General features: G+C 29.0%; 2 protein-coding genes across 5 annotated transcripts; both read right to left on the bottom strand.

Annotated features, from left to right (window-relative positions):
* Nucleotides 1-16,042: 16,042 nt before the first annotated feature.
* Nucleotides 16,043-18,769, bottom strand: LOC130967978 (PHD finger-like domain-containing protein 5A). 3 transcript variants are annotated; one of them, XM_057893065.1, is made up of 2 exons: nt 18,362-18,769; nt 16,043-16,607 (listed from the first exon to the last, which is right to left on the bottom strand). In XM_057893065.1, the coding sequence occupies exon 2, from the start codon at nt 16,555-16,557 to the stop codon at nt 16,225-16,227; it is 333 nt and encodes a 110-aa protein (XP_057749048.1). In that variant the 5' UTR covers nt 16,558-16,607; nt 18,362-18,769; the 3' UTR covers nt 16,043-16,224. The 3 variants fall into 3 exon arrangements, with proteins under 3 accessions (XP_057749048.1, XP_057749033.1, XP_057749042.1); XM_057893050.1 differs by lacking the exon at nt 18,362-18,769 and adding an exon at nt 17,883-18,257; XM_057893059.1 differs by lacking the exon at nt 18,362-18,769 and adding an exon at nt 17,738-17,885.
* Nucleotides 18,770-19,081: 312 nt separating this feature from the next.
* LOC130967966 (non-specific phospholipase C1) lies at nt 19,082-26,390 on the bottom strand. 2 transcript variants are annotated; one of them, XM_057893029.1, is made up of 6 exons: nt 25,670-26,390; nt 25,379-25,551; nt 23,588-23,940; nt 21,713-21,889; nt 20,142-20,447; nt 19,082-19,449 (listed from the first exon to the last, which is right to left on the bottom strand). In XM_057893029.1, exons 1-6 carry the CDS (start codon nt 26,258-26,260, stop codon nt 19,361-19,363), a joined length of 1,689 nt encoding a protein of 562 aa, XP_057749012.1. In that variant the 5' UTR covers nt 26,261-26,390; the 3' UTR covers nt 19,082-19,360. The 2 variants fall into 2 exon arrangements, with proteins under 2 accessions (XP_057749012.1, XP_057749021.1); XM_057893038.1 differs by lacking the exon at nt 19,082-19,449 and having other exon boundaries at nt 19,711-20,447; nt 25,670-26,389.
* Nucleotides 26,391-27,256: the final 866 nt, after the last annotated feature.

Here is a 27,256-nt window from a genome sequence, read left to right as displayed (position 1 = left end):
GAATCAGTACAGCTTTGTTCCTGGTAGACAGAGCTCCGACAACATCATCATCACTCAAGAAGTCATTCACTCTATGAGGAATAAAAAAGGGGAAAAGGCTGGTTGGCCATCAAGATTGACCTGGTAAAAGCTTACGGTAGACTTAAATGGAGCTTTATCAAGGAGACCCTTTTGGATATCGGTTTCCCTCAAAACTTCATTAATCTAACCCTTTCCTGTATCTCGATTGCCAAAATGAGAGTCCTTTGGAATGGGGAGGAACTTCAGGAATTCTCCCCTACCAGAGGCATCAGACAAGGAGACCCCATCTCTCTCTATATTTTCATTTTTTGCATTGAAAGGCGCTCCCAACTCATCAGTACAGCAGTGGATCAAGACGTTTGGAAGCCTATCTGCCTAAAGAAGGATGGGCCACCTATCTCCCATCTATGCTTTGTGGATGATATTATTCTCTTTGAAGAAGCCAGAGTTGACCAAGCTAACATCATTAATAAGTGCCTCGAAGCTTTCTGTCAAAGCTCCGGCCAGAATGTTAACAAAGAGAAAACTAGAACCTTTTTCTCTAAAAATGTGAGGCACACGGTTCGTACAGAGATAAGTAGTGTCCTGCAGTTTGCCATAATTGATGATTTGGGAAAATACTTGGGTGTCCCCGTTCTTCATTCAAAAGTAACAAAGCATACCTTTCAAGGCATCATCAACAAACTCCATGCTAGACTAAATTCTTGGAAAGCTTTCTCTCTCTCCCTGGATAGAAGAACAACTTTGGTGAAATCCGTCCTTTTTTCAATGCCTTTGTATAATATGCAATCTACTGTATTACCTGCTACTACTTGTAATACTATTGATCGTATTTGAAGGAATTTTATTTGGGGTGACACAGATCAAAATAAGAAGATACACCTTCTTAACTGGAAGAAGATCTGTGAGCCAAAATATTCCGGCGGATTGGGCATTAGACATGCAAGCCATAACAATCAAGCCTTTATGATGAAGGCCGGTTGGGGGCTTATAGCTAGAATGGACGACCTTTGGGCTAGAGTCCTCCGTTCAAAGTATGGTTGCGGTAATGACATTATGCCCAGAGTGGAGAAAAAGAGAAGTAATTCTAATCTTTGGAGGGGGTATCTGTGCTTCCTGGGAGAATGTTGAACGCAACTGAATTTGGAGAATTGGAGATGGAATTCGAATTCGCTTCTGGGATCATCAATGGGTCCCAGGTGCAAGACGTTTGAGCGACCCTTCAATTTAGGTGAGTAGTGGGTTTAATTCTTCTAAGATGCTGATGGACTTTTGCGATATTTCAAGACAATGGGATGTGGAAAAGCTGCAAGGGATGTTGCCAGAGGATATAGTCAAGAGAATTATTGCCATCTCCCCCCTGTCCCCATGGAAGGAAGCCGATCATATAGCCTGGAGGCCTTCCTCAGACGGGACTTTCAGTACTAAAACAGCATACCAGGTGACCATGGAGGAACAGCACACTCAAAACCAGAACATCTGGTTGGTGTGGAATTGGCAGGGTCCTGAACGGATCAGAACCTTCCTATGGCTGGTGACTCATAACGCAATCCTTACGAACTCAGAAAGGAAGCAGAGACATTTAACTAGTGATGACTCTTGTCCACGGTGCCGATGTCAAGAAGAATAAGCCATCCATGTGCTTCGGGACTGTTTTTATGCCAAAAGCATTTGGCAAAAGCTCTTCCCTCCAAATGGGATTAATTGCTTCTTCAATACCGACCTCAACGAGTGGTTGCTTCAGAACCTGATGATGTCCAACAACACTTGGAGTTGTTTATTCGATGTAGCAGTGTCAACTATTTGGTATCTTCGAAACAAGCTTATTTTCGATGGTGAGTCAGTTCTTGTCACGACAGCCGTAAACCATATTCGAGCGCGATCGGAGGAGTTCGGTAGAGTGGCCAGAAGTAACTTACTAAAACTACGAAATACCCAAAATGCTGGCGACTGTCCTATAAGATGGTCTCGACCTAAGGATGGGTGTATTAAGGTTAATGTTGATGGTTCCTGGTTTAGCCACAAAAACAATGCTGCTTGTGACAGTGTCTTCAGAGATTCGGAAGGAAGATTTTTGAAGGGGTTCTCCTGCAACCTGGAAATTTGCTCAATTATGCATGCGAAATTTTGGGCAGTCATTCATGGGCTTAATATTGCTACAACTAACAGTTATCATAACCTTGTTGTGGAATCCGACTCAGCTGCTGCCATAAACTTTATTAAACGCGATTGCTCCCCAGCTCACCCTTGTGCTCCGCTGGTTCAGAATATCCATATTTTGGCGGCCCGGGTCCAGAGAATTACTTGGATACACTCCTTTCGTGAAACTAATCCTATGGCAGATCTCCTTGCTAAGAAGGGACAAGGTCTCCCTGTTGGTTTGCACCTGTTTGACCAAGCCCCCCTTTGTATTAGTTATGTCCTTCTTTGTGACTGTTTTGAAACCATTAAGTTAATGGGGTCTTAAGCTCATGCTCTCCTTTTGTTGATTGGCATTTTCTTTTTTCGGGGTCCTTGACCCCCCTTTGATCACCAAAAAAGGGTTATTTATAAAAGAATATAGTTTATAATATTTAACTTTTTACTATTTATTTTCAAAAAATCATAATTACTTAACGATATTTAATTTTTAAATTCACTATTTATACAATTTTACTTTTTTTTGACAAAATTCTACTCGTAATGATATTTTAATGATGTAAATACAGATAATTATATTTTTACTTTTTGATATAATCGATATATTATTAATAATGAATAGTAATTAACCCCTCATATTTTTAATCAAAGTATTTTGACGATAGTTTTTATTTCTTGATGTTAATGATTGATTGTTTCTTTAAAAATAAAATGCATTATGATTTTAGGTTATTTCATAATTAATAATAATGCTTGATTATTTGATTTATTTTTTTAAAAATAATTTGTATTATAATTTTAGGTTATTTTACAATATATAATTAATGTTCATAATATTAAATTACTCAAAATCTTTATTTTTTATGGTTAGTAGTTAATTTTAAATTGAAAAGATTTTGTTAAATAATGCAAGTATATATATAACTGGAGTTAATTTAATTTATTTGTTTATTAATATAATTGGTTAAAAGTATGAATGATAAATAAGACAAGAAAATAATTAAAAAATATATAAGAGAAGAAATTCTTTTGACTTTGAAGAATTGTCCTATACCAATCATGATTGCTTCTTGTGTGTGTTCACTTGATTCATAGAGATTTAACTATCCCACATGATGATGATGAGAAGTTTCTTTTGTTGATCTTCCTAAATGTGTTCCCAATCTTAATCTTCAACTTGAACATTCTGATCCTCATCATAACAAATCATGACGACGCTTCCTATTAATAGAATCTTCTTTGTTTAACTCTTTGTAGATTAAGAACTGGGGCCTTGTATACATTTTCTCTTCAGGGTCTTCCTTAATCCTTATCCAACTTTGAGTAATAATCATTTACCCACCCATTTTCATGCACAAGATCAATTATGAGGCTACACAATATGCAATACAAAGCTTTAACAATTTTGTTAAGTAATTAACTAAGGTATATCAATTAACTCCTGCTAATTATTATAAGGTAGGTCCTAACAAAAGGTCAATAACAAAAAAAAAAACCCCACAATATTATCAAATTATTACAAATTTTTTTATTTGTATTTTTAGATTTTATATTTTTATATTTTAAATTTTTGTATTAAAATTTTTAAATTAATTTATAGAAAAAAAAGAAAATATCTGACAATTGAAAAGACGGAGAGCAATAACGCTAATTAAGTAGTAATAATATTAAAAAAAATTAGATTAAATCCCGTAAATCAGTTTTTCAATCATTAATTTCTATCACATAAATTAAAAAATAACAAAACTTAACGTTTTTAAACAATTTAAAAGATTAAAATATTAAATAACTACTATATATATTTATTTAGTGAAATCTAAAATTTAAATTTTTTAGTACATAATTAATAATAATTTGATAAAATTATTTAAATAAAAAATTTTACTATGAAAAACTAAAATTTAAAAATACAAATAAAAAATAACTTTGTAAGAATTTAATTATTTTAATTATTTTATATGAAGAGAATTTTATTTATTAAAGTATAAAAAAATAATATTAAGATTAGTAAGATTAAGAAAAATTAAGAATGTAATATTATGAAGAAAAAATAAAAAAATTTATATAAAGATTAATTTGATCAATTTTTAAAATTTTATAAATGAAAATAATTTTTGTGTATATTTTCAAGGATTAATTTCAATAATTTGACTTTAAATAAATTTAGGACATATCTAAGTGTCATTAATATAACACATTAAATAATTATCTTGTAATATGTGATATTAATATGTTATGATATGACACTTAAAGTGATATGTTATTATTTTACCGATGAAAATTAAGTTAATTTACCTTTTATCTTTTAAAAATTAGTATGAATAATTTAATTATTTAGAAACCAATTTAAAGAGTAGGTAATTTTTTAGGAACACATTTAAATATTAACTTTATTACATATTTATATAAATATATGTGCTATTTAATTTATTTTTAATATGTATTTTATATAAAAAAATATAAGAAAACAATGATACTTGTAAACAATGTGAACAACAAATTAAAAAAAAGTAAAATTTAAATTAAAAATTAAATTATTAATTAATTATTTTATTTTAAATTTTAATATTTAAAAAATTAAAATTATCATTTAACTGCATTCATATTACATACGGTTATTCCTAATTCCACCATAATCTTCAATATAGGCACAAAACTCGGCATCATCGTTCTTCATTCTTCATCTCGCGCTGTTGCACCTCTTGGCCGGCCGCCGCCGACACCGCCAAAGCCTCCCGTTGTAAAGTTTAGGATAATTTTTTTAGTAGGTATGAGGATGGTTATCTAAAACCCTTATAATGTTTAAGATAGATATTTTAGTAGGTATGCGAATGGTTAATTCATTAAATATGTGGATAATTATTTTTATCTTTTAGTATATGATTATTTTCACTAGAGGATGAACAATGCCAATGATAGCGTGTGACAAGTCAAGCCCGAGGAGGAGTCCGATACGACGGCGCCGTTGAAGATCCTTGTTAACGAACCATTGGCGGTGAGGAGAATTTGGCTACGACGGGCCCATGACAATGCTGTGAGGAGGAGATGCGATGGTGCGATGCTGTTGGGGGGTTCTGGCCGAACCAGCGACAGACGACAAAGCTTGGTCGCAAGGTTGGTGTCGGACGGGGTGGAGAGCAACGCCCGGTTGGGGATGGTTAGCGAAGCAGCGACCACGCCCACGAGCGCAGCGGCGAGGAGGATTTCCGTATGAAAAAAAAAACGATGCCACACCTAGACTGGTGATAATAGCGTCCGACAATGAGGAGAGAGCAACGATGTGGGGGGCTGCTTGGGGTAGGAGACCGCGCTGGTAGTGTTTTGAGAGAGGGAGGAGATGGTTAAAATTTTTAAATAGGGGATAAATATTTTTTTTTTTTGTTATTTGAGTTGGGAATTTTGTTTTTAATTTTTAGTGGGTCAAAAAATTAATCTATTATTTATATTGCTTAAATTTTTCATTGTTTATTTAGCAGATATTTTATATATACTTAACAGAAGAGAAATAATCTCACAATATTAAAATAATATCTGATTTTATCACTGTTGAGGAAGATTTTATTAAAATCAAAATCCCAAATATAATGGAATTTTTACATCTTATTTTAAACAATAGGGTCCTCAACTAAACTTTCTTTTTCATATATAAGTCTCAACCAAAGATCAGACTTATTTCATTGCTGGTGGATGGCAATTGCAACCGCAACCTCCATCAATGCATTCCTTTGTGCAGGGCTTTGGAAATCGGGGACAAAACAAATATTGGCAATCTCGATCACTCACACATGAATCACTTCTCTCAATCATGCCTGACAAAATTAAGATTTTAGTTACAGACAAATCATAATACATACAAATAAATTACATTCTTATAGTATAATTTGTAACATATGCTACCTTTGTCATAAAATAAAGCGCATGTTATATATATATATATATATACTAATACTTAATTTAGTAAAATTTTTATTTTCTAAAAATAATTTATAAAATTAATTTTTAAAAGATAATTTTTTAAAAATTATAAGATCTATGTTTGATAAATTAGATTAAAAATAATTTTTAATAAACAAAAATAATAAAAAGGTATATAAAAATAACTTTTAAATTTTAAAAATATTATAATAAATATTAATATAAAAATTAAATTTTGACATTAATTAATATATGAAATTATATTAAATTCTTTAATTTTGATAAGCGCAACTAATCTTTAAAAAATTTTATTTTAAGTACTTCTTAAAAGTATTTTATATTTTAAAAATTGTGAGGACAAACACATAATCTTCTTAGTTTACAACACAAAATAAAAAGTATGATAAGTACCTTTTTAAAAAATTTTTACTAAATCAAATCAAAATCAATTTCTAAAAAAATTTTAGTCAAATATTTTAATGTTTAACAAATTTTAATTACCAAATCAGTCTTCAAATTTTTATTTCGTTAGATAAATAATCAAAGTTCATATCAGATTGTTCATTTATATAGAGACAAATATAAGAATTTTAAAATTTTTTAAAACTGTTATATTTTAATAAATAACGATAAAGACTAATAATCTATTTAACATTTTATTAAGATTTGAGACAAAGTTAATATATTTAACAAAAATAAAAAAATTAAAAACTCATTTAGCAATTAAAATTTGTTAAAAATCGAATTGTCTGACTAAAAATTATTCGGACATTGAGTAATGAGTAGTAATATTACTCTATATTATAAAGGAAAAATATATGGAACCAACTAATAATCAGCCAAGAATAGAACAACATAATTAATTATAATTAGTTTTATTAATTTATAATTTAATTTATTTTTTACGTCCAAAACATGAGAGAATATACACTAGTGATAGAAGAGACTAACGGAACAGATGTTTTAATCATTCATTAGTTGATTCCATATAATTAATTATATTTTATTAATGCGTAATACATAAAACATAGAAATCATATCCAAAACCATCCAATTTACAAGAAAAAGAAACATCCGTGTGCCTATCAGTAGCAACATCCGATTAAAGTCACCGGTATCTCTGGTTTACCAGTTGGCTGATTTTTGGCTTATATAAAGTTGGTTCCCTAGCATTATTGTATTATAAATGATACTTATTTTTAGCGGGAGGAACTAATAGAAAAACAGTGTGAAAAGAAAAAAGTTTCCCAGCCCTGCCGAATTATTAATTAATACCAATTTTTGAAACAATATGTATAATATTTTAATTTCAAGCATAAATCAGAGAGACATATAGAAACACTGAAGAAAAAAAGAGAGCAAGCGAGCGAAAGAGAGAGTGTGAGAGTGTACCAGATTTCCGAGATTCAGAGACTACGATAAATAAGAGAAGCAAGCAAGGAAGTAACAACGAAGCTTTTGCCATTTTGAAAGTAATTTTGAGAAGTTTTTGTTTTAATTGCCTATGGCATGGTAGAATGAATATAAAGCTTGAGTGCATATATTTATAAGGAAACTGCATTGATTTTCATTACAGCAAATGAGGCTATGTCGTTGAAGGAATAGTCATTAATTATTTTTTTTGTGGTGGATTAATTAATGAGTAATGTAATAATGTTATATATTTAAGTTTTGTTATGAATCTATCAACTTAAATAATAAAATTTAGAATAATATTATTTATAATTAATTTTTATTAATATTAGAATGATTTAATTAGTTTAATTAATAAAAATATTTAGATGTGTTGTATTATTTTTAGTTAATTACCAAAAGCTTGGGATCGTTGTTAATATATCTTAATTCTCAGACATTATATGTTACCCAAATTACCGTACTTAAAAAATTAATTTTTAATTTAGTAATTATTTTCTGAGAAAGTATTGGGAAGTGATACTAATTGTGTATAATGTGTATAATAGATTAAAAAAATAAAATTATAATTAAAAATTAGATCATTAATTAATTATTTAATTTTAAATTTTAAAAGTTAAAAAATTAAGAGTAGCATTTAAACACATTCATACTACGTACGGTTATTTCTAATCTTATCCTAACCTCTAATACACGTCCAAAGCTCACTGTCATCTTTTTCGGTCCTCACCTCGCGTTACTAAGTTACTCGTCGGCCATACGGACGCCGTCGCATCTTTCTACTGACACTGTCCTTACCTCCGCCGGTCATCCAATGCGCCTCGCCCTTCGACATTCAGCCTAACGTTGCTATCGCTTTTTCGCGCCTCTCTTCCGAAACGGCTTTGCTTTCTCCCATTCCTTCAACCCTCTTCTCACCGATGATACCATCGTACTCTTCTTTTTTTTCGGATCCAAGCATGGTTAGCTTCTTTCAGATTTGAGTCTTATGCTTCATAACAGTGCTGTTTTCGTCATGCCTAGTCCTTTAAAATTATGTTTCACCACAATAGTTTTTTTTCTGTTTATTCATCATCTTCTTCTATTTTAATGGTCAATTTAAGATGGTCATTTTAGTAGGTATGCAGATGGTTATTTTAATTTTTATATAGATGATTATTTTAATTAGATTGGGTTTAGTTATATATAATTAAAATATGTTAGATGTTCAATTCATTAGATATGCGGATGATTATTTTTATCCTGGATAGTTATTTTTACTAAGAATGAGTCGCGTGTGATAAGCCAAGTAACGACGGTAAAATAAGATGATTATTGATAAAGATAGGTGACTACTAGTTAAAAAAAAAAGAAAATATTTAAATGAAATATTTTAGTAAATTAAGATGTCAGATAATTTTCTTTTAAAATAACTAACTGAAATTTTTTCAAATTTAAAATTTAAAATTAAAAAAATTTAAAATTTAAAAATTAATAAAAAATAACTGAATAATAAAAATTTTTAATTTATTATTTATTTTTATTAGATTAAATAACTAACTTATTATACTCATGCTCAAAATTTTTCATTCACTCCCTAACAAAATTGTTAGTTTTTTTTATAAGAGATACTTAGCCTTATTTAGATAGATATTACATGCAACCGACTTTTATGAAAAGAATCAAACATAGATACACTTATCCTCATTTAGATAGATATATTTGGAAAAAGTTAAAAATGTAATCAGCTAGATATTTTATTTGAGATAATGTCCAGTTTATTCTTTGACATTTTAAGCATTTTTCAAAATAGTCTATAACACTAAAAAATTATCAAATGATTCCAGAATTTATTAATTTTTTTAATTCAACTACTATTAATAGAGTATTAATCACTGTAATACACAGATACTGATACAAATATAGAATATAATACGAATATACGACACAATACGAAATATGCGAACACACGATTTTAAATTTTTATAAGACACAAGGATAAAATATATATAAAATATTTTTTAAATAAATTGTAATGATATTTTGTTATTTTATTGATATTAAAATATAAATTAATTTTTAATTATTTTTAATATTTTTTATTATATAAAGTATTTAAAATATTTTTTGTTTTAATAATTAATAATATATATTATTTCTAAACTCATTTAAAAAATATATGTTAAGAATAAGACTGAACACGCTGACACGTGATGGTATTAGATGTGTCCAAGTATATTTGATAATTTTTTTTATTTTTTATTAAGATACGATTAGACACAAAAGACACGCATATCAGATTTTTTATTTTTATAAATTAAATTCGAAATAAATAATTTTAAAAATATTTACCGAAATAAATATTTTTCTCTGATCTCGTTTATACTGTAAAAGAGATAAGATATTATTCATATATGTAAAAATTAATCTAAATTTTTTATTGAATTATTGATATTATTAATATTTTTTATTATTTTCAATTTTAAAAAAAATACATGTATTTTATTTACACTGTAAATAAAATATACATGTGTCATATCCACAAAATACATACAAAATTATTTCGTTTAGTAAACGAAATAAAAAAATATTTATTTCGATAATTATTACATTTATTTAATTTATAAAAATAAAAAATTCCACGCATATCTCCTTTTCAGCTTTCTTCTTAAATGTTTCATTTCAAGCATTTGAGTTAGTCTTGGAAACATAAAAATATTAATGTAAAAAGGGTTACTGAAAATGCTGAACCTCAAAACATGTCTTGCATAGAACATGTGTAAATGTGTAATGTATAAGCATTGAAGACTCATAACTGACTAATAAGGCACTTGGTATTTTCTGCACTTGAACGTCATGCTTCACAAAACACACCCGCGTTTCTTTCCAACTTTTATGGTAACCACTATGCTTTTTATCTTCTCAATTCGCGCAATTTATTTGACCCAAAATATGCACTATATAAAGGAATGAAAATAATTTATTATAATAGTTTTTTATATGATCCCTAATACTTTTGTTGTAAGAATTATTTTTTGGTCTTCTATATGTAAATAGTCAAAATTAATTTTTAAATTATTAATCAAATTAATTATAATTAATTAATTAATTATAATTAATTAATTAATTAATTAAACTAGATATTTAATATCTTACAATTAATATAATTTAATTTTAGAAATACTTTTTATAAGTTATACTTTGTTCTGCATATTTAACTTTTAATAATAATTTTTTATTTATGAATATATTATTTTCTATTTTAATATATATGATAAATATTTAATTTTATAATTTTATATTATTATATAAATATAATTAATATGATCTTATTTCTATTATTTGAATATCAATAATTTTTCTATGAATTTTTTTATTGCATAATTTACTTCGACAAAACATAATAAAATTTGATTTATGAAAATTTAAATTTGAGAACTTGCTATTATTAAGCTTAAATTTCAATTTATTTTGTCATATTATATAAATATTAAATTCTTTAATTAAACACTTATTTGATTACGATATGATATTATATATAACTTTTATATTGACAATCAATTTTCAGTTGTCACACAAATATTATATTTTGGGTAACTATATATCTTTTTATTATTTTGAAAATTATTATATATTTTTAGGATTATTTAATTATATTTATTTTTTTAAAAATAATGTCATTATTGAAAAGCAACTAATATTTGTGACAGTTTAAAATTAAAAAAATAAAAAATATAAGATATTAATACTCTAAATTTTTTAAATATAAATCTTAAAGTAAATATATATGATTATGATTAATGATCATAATTAGAGGCCTTTATTTTATTTCAATTCGTTTAGAACATATTTGTATTACTTAAATTTTATTTTTTATTAATTGTTAGTTTTTTTGGTACACTTAACTGTCATAAGTTTATATCAATTAAAATTTATGACTTGAAAAAATAGATAGATGTCTATAAAATTAAACAAAAAATATTTTTTTAATAAAAAATTTATATCGCTTTAATTTTTTTCTGCATCATATCTTACATTTTTAGTATAATTAAAAATTTTACAGATACAACAAATTAACTGTTACATTATTAAATGTATTATTAGAGATAAATTATTAAATATAAATTATTAAAAAATATATAATACTTAATTAATTATCATAATCACATTTAAACGTGTCTAAGTTATTTACTTATATATATATATATATATATATAAAAGTGATATGCTTCAAAAATATTTGTATATAGTTTATTAACAAATATATGTGATATTTATCATAATTTTTATTTTTAATAAAAATATTATTGTATTAAAGTGATGTATTTTAAAGGTGTAGTGATTTTTATTTAAAAAAATAGTAAATATTATTTTGTTTTAATTTTATTTTTAATATTTAATTTTAATTTTACTCTTAACGTGTCAATATGTTTTAGTTATACCACTAAGGTGAATAACATTAATTATAACTAATCAATTATATTAATTATTTGATTTGACCAAAATAAATATTAAATTATTTAATAATAAATAAATAAATAAATAAATAAATAAATTTAATTTAAATTAATTTTTTATTATTTTTTATATATATGAATCCGAATGTAATTTTATATATTTTGATTAATAATTTTTTTAAAAAAATTATTATTTTATTTACTAATATTTTAAATTTTCTATAATGTTTTCATAGAACTAGATTCTTCTTCATAATATTTTTCTTAAAATTTTTTAATAAAAATATATCTTGATTTTTGTCTTTCATTTTTTATATTCATGAAATATACTAAATTTTTTTATACATATTGTCTTTTTTTGTTTTCTTTTACTTCTTTTAATTTCTTTTTTACTTTATTTTTAATTGTTTATTTTATTTTTACTCCTCATATATTTATTGTATTTTACTTCATCTTAATCTTAATTTTATGGTTATTTTTTAATTATATAAAATTCAATTATTTTTTTAAATATGCTTAAATATATTATCTATTATATACAACTGTTAGGATAAATAAATAAACATATATTGAATATATAATTTTATTTTGATTTAAATTAAAAATTGAATGAATTGTCAAAAAAATATCAACTAATTTTATTTTTAATTTTTCTATAATTTCATTTAAAGGTAAAAGTCTCTTTATAACCACTAACATTATCAATAAAAAAATTATAAGTCTTTATAAAATAAAATATATATAGATAAATAACATATATGTAATTCAAAGATATTAATCATAGACTATGAATAAATTTTTAAAGTTTTTTAGACTTATCAATATTTAAGTTGTCTATACATCACTTGTCAGAATATTATGATTTCACGAGTTATAATATGTAATATTAGTTATTGTTATATATATGAAAAATGTACTCATTTAGAGCTTATCCATTTATTTTCGATTAATATTGTTATAATAAGGATACACGTGACTTTATGAGAATGATATAACCTAAACTTTGGTTATCTGAAAAATTACTGACTGGTTGGAATAGCTCCATGTAACGAACCAACGAATGCTAGTAATAGTAGGCATGATGAAAAAATAGCCGAAATGAATATTCGTCGGATTACTTGAGATTTAGGACTTGATGAAGATCTGTATAATTCCCACGACCCGTCCACGTGAAATGGATGGGGACAGAGACATAAGTACCCTCCTCATGAGACCGTTAAATTCACGTGAATATAAAATTACTAATTTATATACACATAAATCCATTTCTTAAATTTATTGACCCTAATTTTTGCTTTCAATCTCTCTCTCTCTCATATATATATTATGTCGCTAAGTATCGCCTCAAAAATAATGTTATAATATTATGTTGGAATATGTTTAATTTATATTTTTTCTTTTAAAATGTTATTTTCAAGATGAATATGTTATGAGTTGTGTTGAATTATATTAAATTAATTATTTTATAATTATTATATTATGTCTTTTTTATTAAATTTTTTCAAAAATTTTAAAGAATATCTATAGATACTTAGAGGAATTTGTGCTTTTTAAGGAGATAATTAAACACGAACTTGCAAAAATGGAGAGGGAAAGGGGACATTTTTCAAAAAATGGGAGTGATGGACAGGAAAGGGGCTCTTCACGCTCCATTGAGTATCCATTACTATACCTAACTAGCAACTGAAATTCAATCTAAGCCGATTTGAAACAGGACACGTAGGCTTCATCTGCATTGCGCTTTAAGAAAAGGGGTTCGTCACGCTCCCTTAAGTACCCATTATTATAGCTAACTAGCAATTGAGATTCAATTTGAACCAATTTGAGACGGGACACGTAAATTTCATCTGCATTGGGCATTAAGGTAATGAACCTAAGTCGAATTTGGGACCTTAACAATGGACTTAGGTTGATCTTGCTTGTTTTGAAGTCTTAGTGAGTCTAACTATATTTTGGATTAATATTTTGAGTTATTGTTGTATAAACACTATATTATTAAATATTATAACATTTAGTATATAAAAAAGTTAGATATATTTACAAAAAGGTTTTAATTCAAATTAAAAAAAATTAATTATCTTTTTTTTTCTTTTAGTTTTAAATATCATTCACTAATGTAATAAAAAATAAAAATAACAATAATTACTCATATAAATAAAATAGATAATCTTTATATATATATATATATATATATGACACTACATATATCAATGATTATTATATATAATTTTTTTATTTTTTATAAAGACTATTTATATGATTTATTGCATAATTATTCTTCTCTTAATATTTAATAAATTTAAGATACAAGATATTATTTATATTATTTAACGTACAAAATAAGTAAATTAAGTCATCATCTAGAACAATAAGTATAATAGTACAAATACCTACTTACATATTAGTATTAAAAATATATAAATTGTATAAATTGGTATTTTTTTACTAAAAAAATAATAATAAAAGTTATTAATTAAGTTAGTTACATAAAAAAAATTATGAATAATTTTTTAAATAATAATAAAAATAATATCACTATTTTTACATATTACAAAATTTATAAAAAAAAATTTAGACAATAAATCAATCCTCAATAAATTATACATTTGTCTGTCAAAAAAATAAATAATCAATACATTAGATATTATTATTTACATATATATGTATTATATTAATTATTAATTTATAATTAATTTTTAACTAAATTTTGGTAATTAAAATTTAAAATGATTAAAATCATTAAATGTTGAATATTTTGTCCCTAATCAATTTTATTTTTGTTATTAAAATTAAAAAAAGATGAGTTTTTAGCTAATTCTGAATTCAAATTTAAATTTGAGTAAGAAAATAAAAAAATTATTTTGGCTTTTATGTTATTAACCTGAATTAATTTTAAGATAAAAATTACTTTGTACATCATATTGTAAGATAGTGTGATCATTTACTATTCTTTAATGGCAAATATTATCAAATAAACAGGGTAAGAAATTGGAAGAAAATGTATTTACTATTTTAGAAAATACTAATTTATTTTCAATAGAATAAAGAGTAATATTACACATTCACGTCTTTTTATGAACAAAGTCCAACCAAGTTAAACAATAAGACTTGAAATAATGCTAGTCATAACTAATTTTCGTGATGTTTGACCAACTTGGTTAGACTAGGTTAACAAAAAAATTTGGATGTGTAGCATTATTCTAGAATAAGTTATATATTGAATAATAAAAGTTATTATTGGTTTTTCTTCACACTAACTCATACTCAACAATGGTGTTCCGATAATATTACCAAGAAATATTAATCAGTCTAATAGCTTTTGTAATGACGTAAGTCTATATATTTAAAAAATTAAAAATCATGTCATAAAATGTGAAATTTTAACATGTAACAATACCGATTATAATGTTTTATCTTAAAAAATGAATATGATATCAACAAATAAAATTATCCTACATAAATTTTAACAAAGACAAATCTCTACAAGTATTGCTATCAATGAGAAATTGTTTTACTTTGAAGACAAATACTATTATTTTTACGATATTTCCTAACTTGACAAATTGATTATTAATATTGATACTCCATTTATTAAAGATCCGCTATACACAAGACGAGATTCAAATTCCTATACTTACTCAAACAAATGAGATGACCACTCAACCAATCCAAATTAATTAAGACAAATATTAATTATTTTTAATAATTTTAAATTATAATATATATATAATATATATTATATATATATATATTTTCATCTTTTCAATACAAAATTTTATATAATTTTATGTTTATTATCCAGTGCACGGAACATACACTAGTACTACTAATGCGAGAGAATTAGTAAAAAGATAACTCAGAGTTTTCAAATCTCAAAACAAAGAATTTGTTCTTAAAATTTCTTGAGGATTCAATGCGAGTACTTAATTTTGACCTTTCTTTGAGTATCAATCACATGATGAGACAATAACACTGTAATATTAAAAAGCGTACTACTATTACTAACAAATTAAACAATAAATAGTATTCTTAACAGCATAAATACTATTTTTCTTAATCCATTTATCAAATAATCTTTCCCTCAAAATTGCACACAATTCACAGCATAGTACCTGAACTTGATCAAATCATTCCATTAATTGCATAGTAAACAAGTCATGCACTTACATCACCAACAATTGCATAAGAAAATATAGTTCTATGCTCAAAGTCTCAACTGCAACGGTTCTAATATGATATCTCAGGAAGTACATACAAAACAGTTTTAGACAGATTAAAATATCTCACTCTTACACCTTCATCATCTTTTCTTAAAACCATACTTCTTGCGTTCATAGAATAAATCGGTTTTGGCACTCCCTAAATTAACAATTTTGGGGCAGCCATCCCTATCTTTCTCCTGCTGTGTGCATTCCTTGCAGTAGTAAGCATCAGATATTCCCACCCCTCCACATATGACGCAGCGACCCTGAAATGAGCCATAGTTGCATTCGTCACAAACCCGGACAAGTGTACAAGGACGCACGTAAGAGTCGCAAATCACACACTTGCCATCGCATTTCTCACAAAGTCGTCCAATGGCAATTCCTGGCTGCTTTCGGCACATAATCAAATCAGGATGATGCTTGGCCATATTCTCAACACCCTGCTAGATGGCGAGTATATAGATAACCTCTAACCAAACTGCAATTTGAATAATATGAAAAGGAGCTCAGTAAAATACTATTAACACTTATAAAACAAGGTAAAATACCAAATCTAGAAGCAAAATTTTGGGATAGCTTCATTATTGAGACGAGTAAATTAGCAATTTCTGATTAAATACCAACAAAGTATGCAAAATACATTAGGCAATAAAATAGTGAACCTATTCAAATCATAGGCTCAAATGGTTTCTTCCTTAGACTGGATACATATATAAATCTTCCATTTTATCTAGCTGACATCCCGGAAAAATAAAGTGACAGGTCAAGTATCCATTAGTATTACTATTAAACGAGTTGCCTGTACATTGCTGGAAGTAACAAATATACCAGCTCAATTATTTATAGACACCACAGTATACAACTTTGCAACTTAATCATTAGATTAATATAACAAAAACATATGAAGTGCGAGGAGTCAGAACTAATGTCTCAGGCCTAGCAAGCTGAGAGCCTGAGAAGCATTAATACCAAAGCTTATGAACTACTTAGTTTTGTTTCACAATAAAATATTTATGCAAAACAATGGCTTATTATTAAATCATATATATAACACAGGTCAAATCCTACATGAAACAAAGGTAGAATCAGAATAATGATGGATACAGCATTAAGTAGTTTAATCTATGGTTTGACTTTGAATTTCTCAAATTTAAATATCATCGTAAGAGGATTAAGCAAAAATAAACAAAATCGCATTGAACTTAAGTTCTCTCCAACCCAAATCTAAAACATTCAAATTCATAAATCCGGATCATCATCTATCATTATTGTGATTGAAATGATGATGTTGCTATGGTTGATATTATAAACTGAATTAATTCTCTAAGCTATGAGCCCATGACAACAACAAAAAAAACCCAACCATATTTTCAAAAATAAGTCCTAATACAGCGTAATTACTCTAAAGCTCCCTTAATACTGAAAATCACCGTTAAACCAGTACACACCACTAACACCTACAACACCGAAAAAACCCGAACCTATACAATTTTCACTTTGTTTCAACGATATCCATTATGTAAAAGCATCAAATTCGAATTTTCTTTCTTTATTCATTTAAATTAAACAAAAATAAATAAATAAATAAAAGAAATGCTAACAACATACATGACGAACTGCTTAATCCAGAATCATAGAGATCAAGCTTGAACAAAAATCACTATGCTGAAACAAATATGGATAAATGAACACGAACATGAAAAATTGAAAATTTTGCCGTGCAACACATAAGAATAAGCGGTGTTGAGCTAACCTGTGCTGAGAACTGAGAAGTGAAGGCTTGAAAACGGTGTCGCTTAACAGGAATGGAGAAAAGAATCGTATAGCGAAAAAGAGAATAGTGGGAACAAAAATAGTGTGCGAAAAAGAAAGAAAAAATGCGAGAAAAATCGAGACCTGTCCATGAGATGGGCCAGGCCTAAAAATGTTGAATTGGGCTAAGCCCACTATTTTGAACTTTTTTATTATTATTTTACCTGTCTTTAACTAAATAATACAGAGCATGACAAAAAAAAACGGAAATGGATCCTCTCCAGTTTTTTCAACACTTGATAAAATACAGTGCAATCTCTCACCTTTGATTTTAATAGTGGGACCAAAAATAAATAAGAAAGAGAATATGGTGAATAGTTAGATTAAATACTGCACACCATCCAATTTTTTATTCACTGAAGAGGATTCATTCCCAAAAAAAACCGTAAATAATAGTATACAGAGGGGGCGTGGACGAACTTTCCAAACGTGGGAAGCGGCGAGGAGAACCTGGAACCACCGTGGATTACGCCTAGGCCGGAGGTGGACTGCGCGCCGGCTCAACATAATTCGATACAACATAGAATCGGAGAGAGCAGAAGCAAACCGAAGCTCGAGATGGCCATGGAGAGGGGACGATCTTGTTGGAGATGCGCGGGAGAGCTTCAGTAGGAATAGGAGAGACTTTCCGGCGGAGTTTGTACAGAACCGGAACAGAATTAAGTTGTATGTAGGCAATTGACATGGGTGGCCAGGGTTCGAGCTTGAATCGGCAGCAAAGGAGGAACGGCGGGCTACTGGAACTGATTGCGAATGATATCCGGATCGGGTGGTGCTGGGTGGTCCGGCCGTTTGTAGCCCTCTGGGCCCTTTTTTGGTAAAATATAGGATATTGAGAAGATTTTTGGTGAAAATTTTACTTTTTCAAATATTTTTTTCATATATGTATAGCTATAAAAAAAAGTTTGAATCTAAACATTTTTGAATTCAAAAGTGCTATTTGAACATTAAAATTAAATTAACCACTAATATATTTCTGTATAAATATATGTGTGGTTTAATTTATTTTTAATATATATTTATATTTTAACATATATTTTATACTGGTGGTTAATTTTGGTGTACACATAATATAATTCTTTTAAATTAATGGAATAAAATTTCAAAGAAATTACACCATAATGTTCAAGATTACTACATATTCTGCTTTCTAAACTCACAATAGATACCAAAATTACCACCCTTTCGAATTACTAGAATTAGCTTTGTAGCAGCATAAAAGTTTTACATCATTATACAGCTCAATTGCCATAATAGAGTTAGAGTCTACTATTTTATAATAGCTTTCATATTGTTGGTTGAAACTGGATGTTCCTATAGAGTATAGACTTCATGAGTTCGTGGACCAGCATTTGTAATTATACCACAAAGCCTTGACAGTATGTGTATAATCCCCTCTTCTCCCTTTACAATAGCTAGTTAAGGCTGAATCCATAGCTGGGACCTGAGTTCATGTGACCTTTGCTTTCTTGCAAGTCCTCCTATACATTTCAGGCTTGGATAGGCCACTGCAGTCGGAAGCCAAAAGCGCAGATATTTTAGTTCTTGCAAGGATTGCAAATTGTCTGTTGTTATTACGATTTCATTTCTCTTGCTCAACAATATAATTTCTTCAGTACTATAAGTTTTTATTTTTTTTAATATAATTTTCATTAGGCATTTTATTAGCATGCATAATTCTATTCATATAATTGGATAAAAGCCCGTGCAATGTATCACAAACTTAACCCTATAAGAATAACAAAATTAAATATATCACAAATTTAGCATAAACAATAAGCTCCTCTAACATTAAAGCTTCATATAAATTTATAACACTACGCACAGTACATAATGTTTTGCTTAGTAAGTTATAATTCTAGCCACTACAATATATTCCTAGAAATTTTATCTTCAGCCTTACCTAGGAACCACATAGTATAAATTTAAGATTTCGTTCACAGTAATGTTCCTTTCATTCAAGAACAATCAACCATCAAAGTGATTAATAGGGCCAATAACTGATTGTTCATATTGAGCATCATTAATCAGTTAACTGGTCAATGTTCTTAAATAGAAAATAACTTTCAGAACCCATTTTTGCATCCCCCCTTCTCCCCAAAAACCCTTTCCTAAATTTAACATGGAATCTAAAACCTAACATATTTTAATACATATATTTACAGCTGATTTTGTGAAAAGAATCAGTAAGATTCCAAACCACCGTGGTGAGCTTCCACAGGAACTCTGCTAGTGAGTGAAGGCCTCATTGTGACAATGGCTGATTCATTAGCTCCAGCTTTGAGAGCAGCTTTTCCAGCCTCAAGGAACCTCTTCACCGCATCTTCTGCATACTTGTTAGCTTCTCTCACTGTCATAGTCTTGCCAATGTTTGGATAAGAGTTGAGTACATGGTCACCATTGAGCTGAGATGCAAGCTGGATCAGTTCCACTTGGAACTCTGAGAGACTTGTGTCTTCCCTTGCTCCGAATGGCCTTAGATCACTACTCACATCCGCAAGTGTCTCTGCAAGTAGAAGACAACAATACAAATAGTGTTAATAAAAACCTTGAAATTTGGATATCAAGAATATGACTAGTTTCAAAAGGAACTAGGATATAGAACATGACAAAACAACAGCCATAAACGGGAATACAAAATAATTTCTGTACTTCCAATATTCCCACAAGTGAGTTCAGTAGACATGGAACACGGAAAATATTTGACTCGCTACCCCTCACAACCACGTCTGTCTGCCGCCATGGGAGACTTTTTGTCAGAAGTCCACATTGGTCCGACGAGGGTAAAATGTCGATTTATCATATACTTTTTTGTCTGATTTGCTAAACACAAAAAAGAAAAAAAAAACGGGAGATATTAGACTTTTTCGTTGTCTCTGACTCTTGATATGATTTTCTGTTGAGACAGCCCAATATTTGTATTATATGTTTTGGATTATTGTATGTAAAGCTGCACCATTTGCTCTTCACAATACTTACAAAACCACTTCTGAGCTAGAGCCAAAAGCGGAAACTTACTCATTTAATATTGCCATTAGTGCAAAAAGACAAACAGGAAGTTTCCAGGACTGGATTTAGAAATCGCTGGTATTGCCTTAATGCCTCTTCATAACACATTAGAAACTCTCTTGGAAGAAAAAGCTGTTTGTCCATTGCAAGCCTAAAACCTAAGATTGTCTATGGTTACTGTCTAGTGTCTACGTCTACCAGAGTCCAGAGACATGAATGCGGTGGTACCCGTCCGCCATTTATTTGTTGAGATAGATTTTTTATGGACATAGGAGCACACAAGTGGATGCATACATGTCTTCAATATTCTTTTCAAAATGGTGAGATGCAAAAACCGGATATGAGACACAAATGTTTATTACAATTTTGTCCCTAAAAAATTCTAAATTGCATTTCTACCCTCATCATCACCAACACCTACTACATTTTCCTTCCTTTTCATTCCTCCATGCTGCTGCTTCCTCCTCCACCACCATCACCATCCAGCTATCACTCTTGTGTCTCTGTGTTTGTGTCCTATCTGTCTCCCCCCACTAACCAAACACAGCCTAACTAACCCACCCACCAGCAAAAGAACAAGATCAAGGAGGGCTAATAAGATATTCATCATATTCACACAAAATGGACAAGTATCTTGAGCCCATCAAAATGTTGCTTTAATGAGTAGTCCAGACTATAACTAGTTACAGATTAATTTTACTACCACTACAGTGTACCAAGTTCACTGTGTAGGATGAAACAATAAAAAAGGCAGAGACAAACCTGGACAATCATCACGATAAGTATCTCGAATGTTGAAGTATTTTTCAAAGGTACCAGCCCAGGCATCTCTTTTTGTTAAAAAATTGGAGTTCAAATTGAAAAGCTTCTTTACTGTGGCAGGAACAGATGAATGTTCATATTGAGATGTTGGTGTTGGCCCATCAGGTTCATGAATCACTGCCAAACAATTAAGTGTCAGCTTATGCTTAAAAACTCCCCTAAACAAGAGTTAAACTTGTCAAAACAATTAAAACTTGGGTTACAAGGCACAGCTTATGACTATCCAAGTACAGTTATTGACTTATTGCATCAACAGAAAGGTGGTTTGATAGATCCAACCTTTTGGAAGGATAAGGATCTAAACTAATTAATCAGTATACACAAAGAAGACCAAAATTAGTTCTCAGTACCACATGTCAGAAGCACATAGAAGTATAAAATTCAGTACATAATTTCAAAGTAATGCAAAATTTTCCCATCAACTGTAAAGTGACTAGATTCACGCAACAGTAGAAAATCTGTATGTCAAAACTCTTTCGATCTGCCAACACACCATATAATTGTAAATCCTATGCAAAGACCCAAAATGACTTAAACCAAAGCAAGTACATAGTCCCATATAAGTAATAAAATACTTGTGTCTACAAAAATACAATCATCAAAGAGAGAAAACTAGTCAATTGTACAATTTGATGCAAAAGTATATTTCAGCCAAGTCTAAGGTACATAGAATTAACCCAACTAAATAATTATGTCTACAGCCACCATCATTAACCAGATAAACCTAAAAATTTGTACAGCTTCAAGCAGAAGTATAATTGAACCAAGTCTAAAGGTACATAGAGGTAGAACTATGCCAAACAAATAGTTATATCTACAAAATACCATCATCAAACAGATAAACCTAAACATCTGTACACCATGAAAAGTATAGATCAAGCTGTCCCTAAGGTACAAAGAAATATCTCATTCTACATTGGATTTTCCATACTAACAATTAAAAAATAAATTGGTGACAAGCCAAAGTCACTAAAGTCAAATGCAGCAAAGCCAAAAAACTTTCAACGTACTCCACTCCAGAAAAACAAAAACCGGGAGATATTAAAAAAAATGAAAGCTGAAAATTTGCACACTATTCATTCCTTCACCTAATAGTCTAATACCACTACCATAATTCTTTTTATTTACTTCATCAACACCATCATCAGTCATCACCATATGCAATTATTTAAAGAAATAAAACAAAGATAAAGCTAAACAAACAAACAGAAAAGGCCAAATGGGCCAACTTGTCCCACTCGGTACAAACCCGTCTAACTTGTGAGTTATCCGACCCGAGCCAAAACTACCCACTTCTAAACAAGCTATGTTTTTATAATTTTATTGAACTCGCCCACTCTTTCAAGTCGAAGTCGGCAGAGCTGGCGGATTGGTTCCGACTCATGTTACCAGCTGACATGATTTTTTGCAGAGATTAGGCTCATTAACAGTCATTACAATTCAATTCAATTTAATCCATCTAAACCAATTAAGTCACTGGATGACATTAATGGTGTGTTTGTTTCAGTATTTTAAAGGGGAAAAAATCTTTTTCCATATATTTCTCAGAAAAATTAAAAATATAAAAATCTAAAACAAAACTGTTTTCTACTTCATAGCATAAGTTTTCAAGAACAGCTTCTCAATAATTCTATTTTCAAAACTTTAGGCTTTATAGCGCAAAATTAAAATTTCATAATCACTATTTAGAAAAAGTTGAAAGAAAAACATCCTAAAAATTCAGAACCACCAAAAGTAGCAATAATTAAGAAAACACCACCCCATAAAATGATACACCAGCAAAATATTCCATAATTCACAAGTTACAAAACTGACCTGTACCCTTTTCAATCCAGGGGGAAATTAAGAAGGTAGGGACCCTGACACCCAACCTATTAAAGCGGAAGTAATAAGGGTCAGGCCCAATGATCCCATCAGGGTTAGGGACACCTTCCACAGGGGTAGGCACATGGTCATAGAACCCTCCATGCTCATCATATGTGATCAGAATTGCCATCTCCTTCCACTGAGGGCTCTTCCTGAGGATCTCATACACCTCCTTCACGAACCTCTGCCCCTCTGCCACATCATGCGAAGGGTGGTCATCGTTTGCTGGGGAAAGCTTAACGTCAAAGTACCTCTGCTCCACCACCACATAATTTGGAAGCTTCCCCTTCTTAGCATGGGACCTAGAGCATATTTTGCAATAAATTGTTTAGGAATATATATTCTCTCAAAAAAATAAAATATATTATTTGGAAAAAAAATAAGTTTTTTAAACAAATTTTCATGCTCGTAAAATATTTCAACAGTATTATCTAATAGAAATCATAAAAATCATGTCAAGATGAGCAATTACATACAAAGAGACCCTATTGACGATTTTCTTGATTTTTACTAGATAATGGTGCAAATTATATTAATTTTTTTTAAGAATAATTTCATGCACATCTAGTAAAATATTCACAATTTTAATTTTAAAAATGAAAATGACACAATAAATTATTAAACCTAATAAATGACACACTAGTGCATTTTGAGCTAAAAATATGTTTTTACGGTTTTAACTTCTTATGAAAATAATTTGTTGTAATTAATCTATTTATCTATTTTATAAAAATAATATTAATTCTATAAGAATTTAGGATATATTATTTTTTAATTCTTGAAAAACAATTTCTTTCCTAAATTTGTTTACCTTAAAAATTTTTGACCAAATAAGCTTTCTATATATATATATATATATATATATATATATATATATATATATATAAAGAATACCTTACTTTTTATTATTCAAAACTTTAGTTTTTTTTTCAATATATATAATACATTAATAATAACACATGAATTGGGAAAATCTTACTCCTCTAAATAATATAACATGAATAAAATTAAACCGTCCTTCCTCTTGTTTCCTAGTAAATCAAACTTGTGAAAATTTATTATTCGAGGAATATTTTAAAATAAAAAAGACAATAAAATAATGAATTGTTTCAAATCTAAAATAAATCACTTTTTTTAATAATCAATAATAATATTAATATCGATATACAACTATACAAGTCTGGATCTTCTATGAAAAAAATTATGGAGTTACTCTTTTATGCATTGCCAATGTAAAAATATTTATTGCAGTTGAATCTTGAGTTTGTACTAGTCTCACTATCACAAACTCACAGTTCAATTTCAACTACTATCGAGTAAATAGCTTATAATCAAAGACTCCTCAGCTCAATAATTTTTTGGGGAAAAAATCAAATATTTTTCAAAGTTAATTTCTTACAATCCTTAAAATAGTATATCATGCTAACAATTAACAAATATACCTAAAAATATTTCTAACACTTTAATAAAGAAAATCAAGCATTTTAAGCTCTATATTTAATAAATTAAAGAGGAATGTAAGAAATACAATAAATTTATCTTCAAGAAAAAAAATGTTTATTATAAGAAAATGTGTCGGAAAGTCCATTTTTTAAAGTAAAAAATATATCATTTTACTTTTTTATCCACTGTGAAAAAAACGATTTTTTCTCCCCAAAATAAGAAACCGTACCAAAAACAAGGAACAAACTTTCCTACTTCAAAATTAAACCCTAAAGAATGAGTAAAAACATCACTCACTTGAATTTCAAGGCGTAGCTATGGAAATTGACAACGTTCTTGATCTTCCTGAGGGACTTGAAGAACAGAGTGGCGGGAATATTCTGGTAGTAAATTCCAAACGTGAGTCCGTTATCGTTCAGCGAATCGAAGATTGTCCTCTGCGGGAACCCTTCAATAAGGTCCTTCCTCACCTACGTTACACAAATACGAATACGAGTATTGAATACCATACGGTATTGTTTTAATTATAAATAGAAATGGAAATTTTATGAAAAAGGAAAAAAAAATAAGTGTATTATATTTGCTCACATTGCTCATGGCACCGTGCGAGGTTGCAGAGTGAACGTAGAACCGATTCGGCTGAGTCGACGCGGGAACCGACGCAAACCACTTGTCGAAAACGCCGAACTCGTTCGCCAACTCAGTGTAAATCGGAAGTCGCTCCGGCTTGAACCCGCTCATAACGGTTCTCGACATTCCTTTGAGCTGGTTCTCTGCTTGTTGCGCGAAACCGTTCATTGGTGCGGGGTTTGCTGACGTGTCATTTGAGCCGAAGATTTGTTCGCGAATCGCTTGGAAGGAGTGACCGGGATCCGAATCGATGAAGATTGCGTCGTCGGTGACGGGAATTGAAGGTGAGGAGAGGTCGTTGGCGGTTATGCGGTTCGATTCGGTTCCGGTTAGACCGTCGATATCGGGTCGGGTCTTCTTGAGCCACCCGAGGACGTGGTCGAAGGAGCGGTTCTCCATGACGAGGACCACCACGGTCTTGATTGGGCCGTTGATTTTGTGAGTTTTTTTGCGGTGGAGGTTGGCGGTGGTGGCGGCTGAGATGGGAGACAGGAGGAGGAAGAGAAGGAGGAGGGTGGGGAGGGGGAAAGGGGATCGCCGGAGATTCATCTCTCCGGTGACCGGTGATTGTTCTGTTTTTTCCCTTTTTTCACCTGTGAATGGTTTAAGGGGTAAAATTGGGAATTCAAAAAGTTGGTATTGGTGGGTGGGTTACTTTGCTTAGTTTGGTTGGTTTTTTTGAGGGATATATAAAGAGGAGCACAAACGAATACGGTATATGCTTTTAAAACAAGATAATTTTTTTGTTTTTGGCTTTTGTGTTTGGAATTCATTAAGGTTTTGTTAATTTGTTTATGTTTTGCATCTTTCTCCGAAACACCCAAATTTTATATAAGGATCTATGTATGTTACTTATTCCAAACAAATTCTGTGTATCTTGAATCCGTATTGTATAAGTATATTTAGGACTATCCTCATTATTATATCCGTTTTCTTAATAATTATTTGTTTGTCTTAAATTAATGAAATTTTCAATCAAATATTTTAATTGAGGTAACAGTACAAAGTTAAATATAAAAAAAAATTGTGTATCTTAAATCCATTTTAGAGGCAAACTTAGGATTTTAGGATACCATAGAAACAAATGTTCTTTAATTTAATTTAATTTTGGGTAGTAATTCTTTTTCTAATATTGTCATTTAATAAGTCACCAAAAAATATTGTCATTTAATTATATATTTTTTTAAATAATTATCTAAATTTTTTGAGATCACTAGACATAATCCTCAAATATTCATCGGCTAAAAATCGATAACTAATTTCTTGTTTCGTATGTATTTTTAAGTTAATAACTTTTTCAGTCAAATATTTTTATATGATATAATAATATATAATTAAATATCTATCTAAAATTATTTAGACTAATAATAATGTATACAGTCATACAAATTAAATACGTATTAAAACCATTGATATGAAAGTAACATATAATGATTCTTAAATGTAATAGTTCTTGATATTATAACAATATTCAAATGTTACACAGTCTAAGTGTGCATGTGTTTTATATTTCATAAAATAATTACAAAAATTAACTCTTTAGTT

Source organism: Arachis stenosperma, chromosome 1 (genome assembly GCF_014773155.1).
Source record: "Arachis stenosperma cultivar V10309 chromosome 1, arast.V10309.gnm1.PFL2, whole genome shotgun sequence".
NCBI lineage: Eukaryota > Viridiplantae > Streptophyta > Magnoliopsida > Fabales > Fabaceae > Arachis > Arachis stenosperma.
This window is presented reverse-complemented; position numbering and strand designations above follow the sequence as displayed.

Coding starts and splice junctions, on each gene's coding strand:
- LOC130967978 (XM_057893065.1), bottom strand. CDS start 16,557: ATGGCCAAGCATCATCCTGATTTGATTATGTGCCGAAAGCAGCCAGGA.
- LOC130967966 (XM_057893029.1), bottom strand. CDS start 26,260: ATGAATCTCCGGCGATCCCCTTTCCCCCTCCCCACCCTCCTCCTTCTC. Junction 21,890..23,587: donor CTGGATTGAAAAGGGTACAG/GTCAGTTTTGTA, acceptor ATTGTTTGGCAG/TGATTCATGAACCTGATGGG. Junction 20,448..21,712: donor TTATCGTGATGATTGTCCAG/GTTTGTCTCTGC, acceptor TTCTACTTGCAG/AGACACTTGCGGATGTGAGT.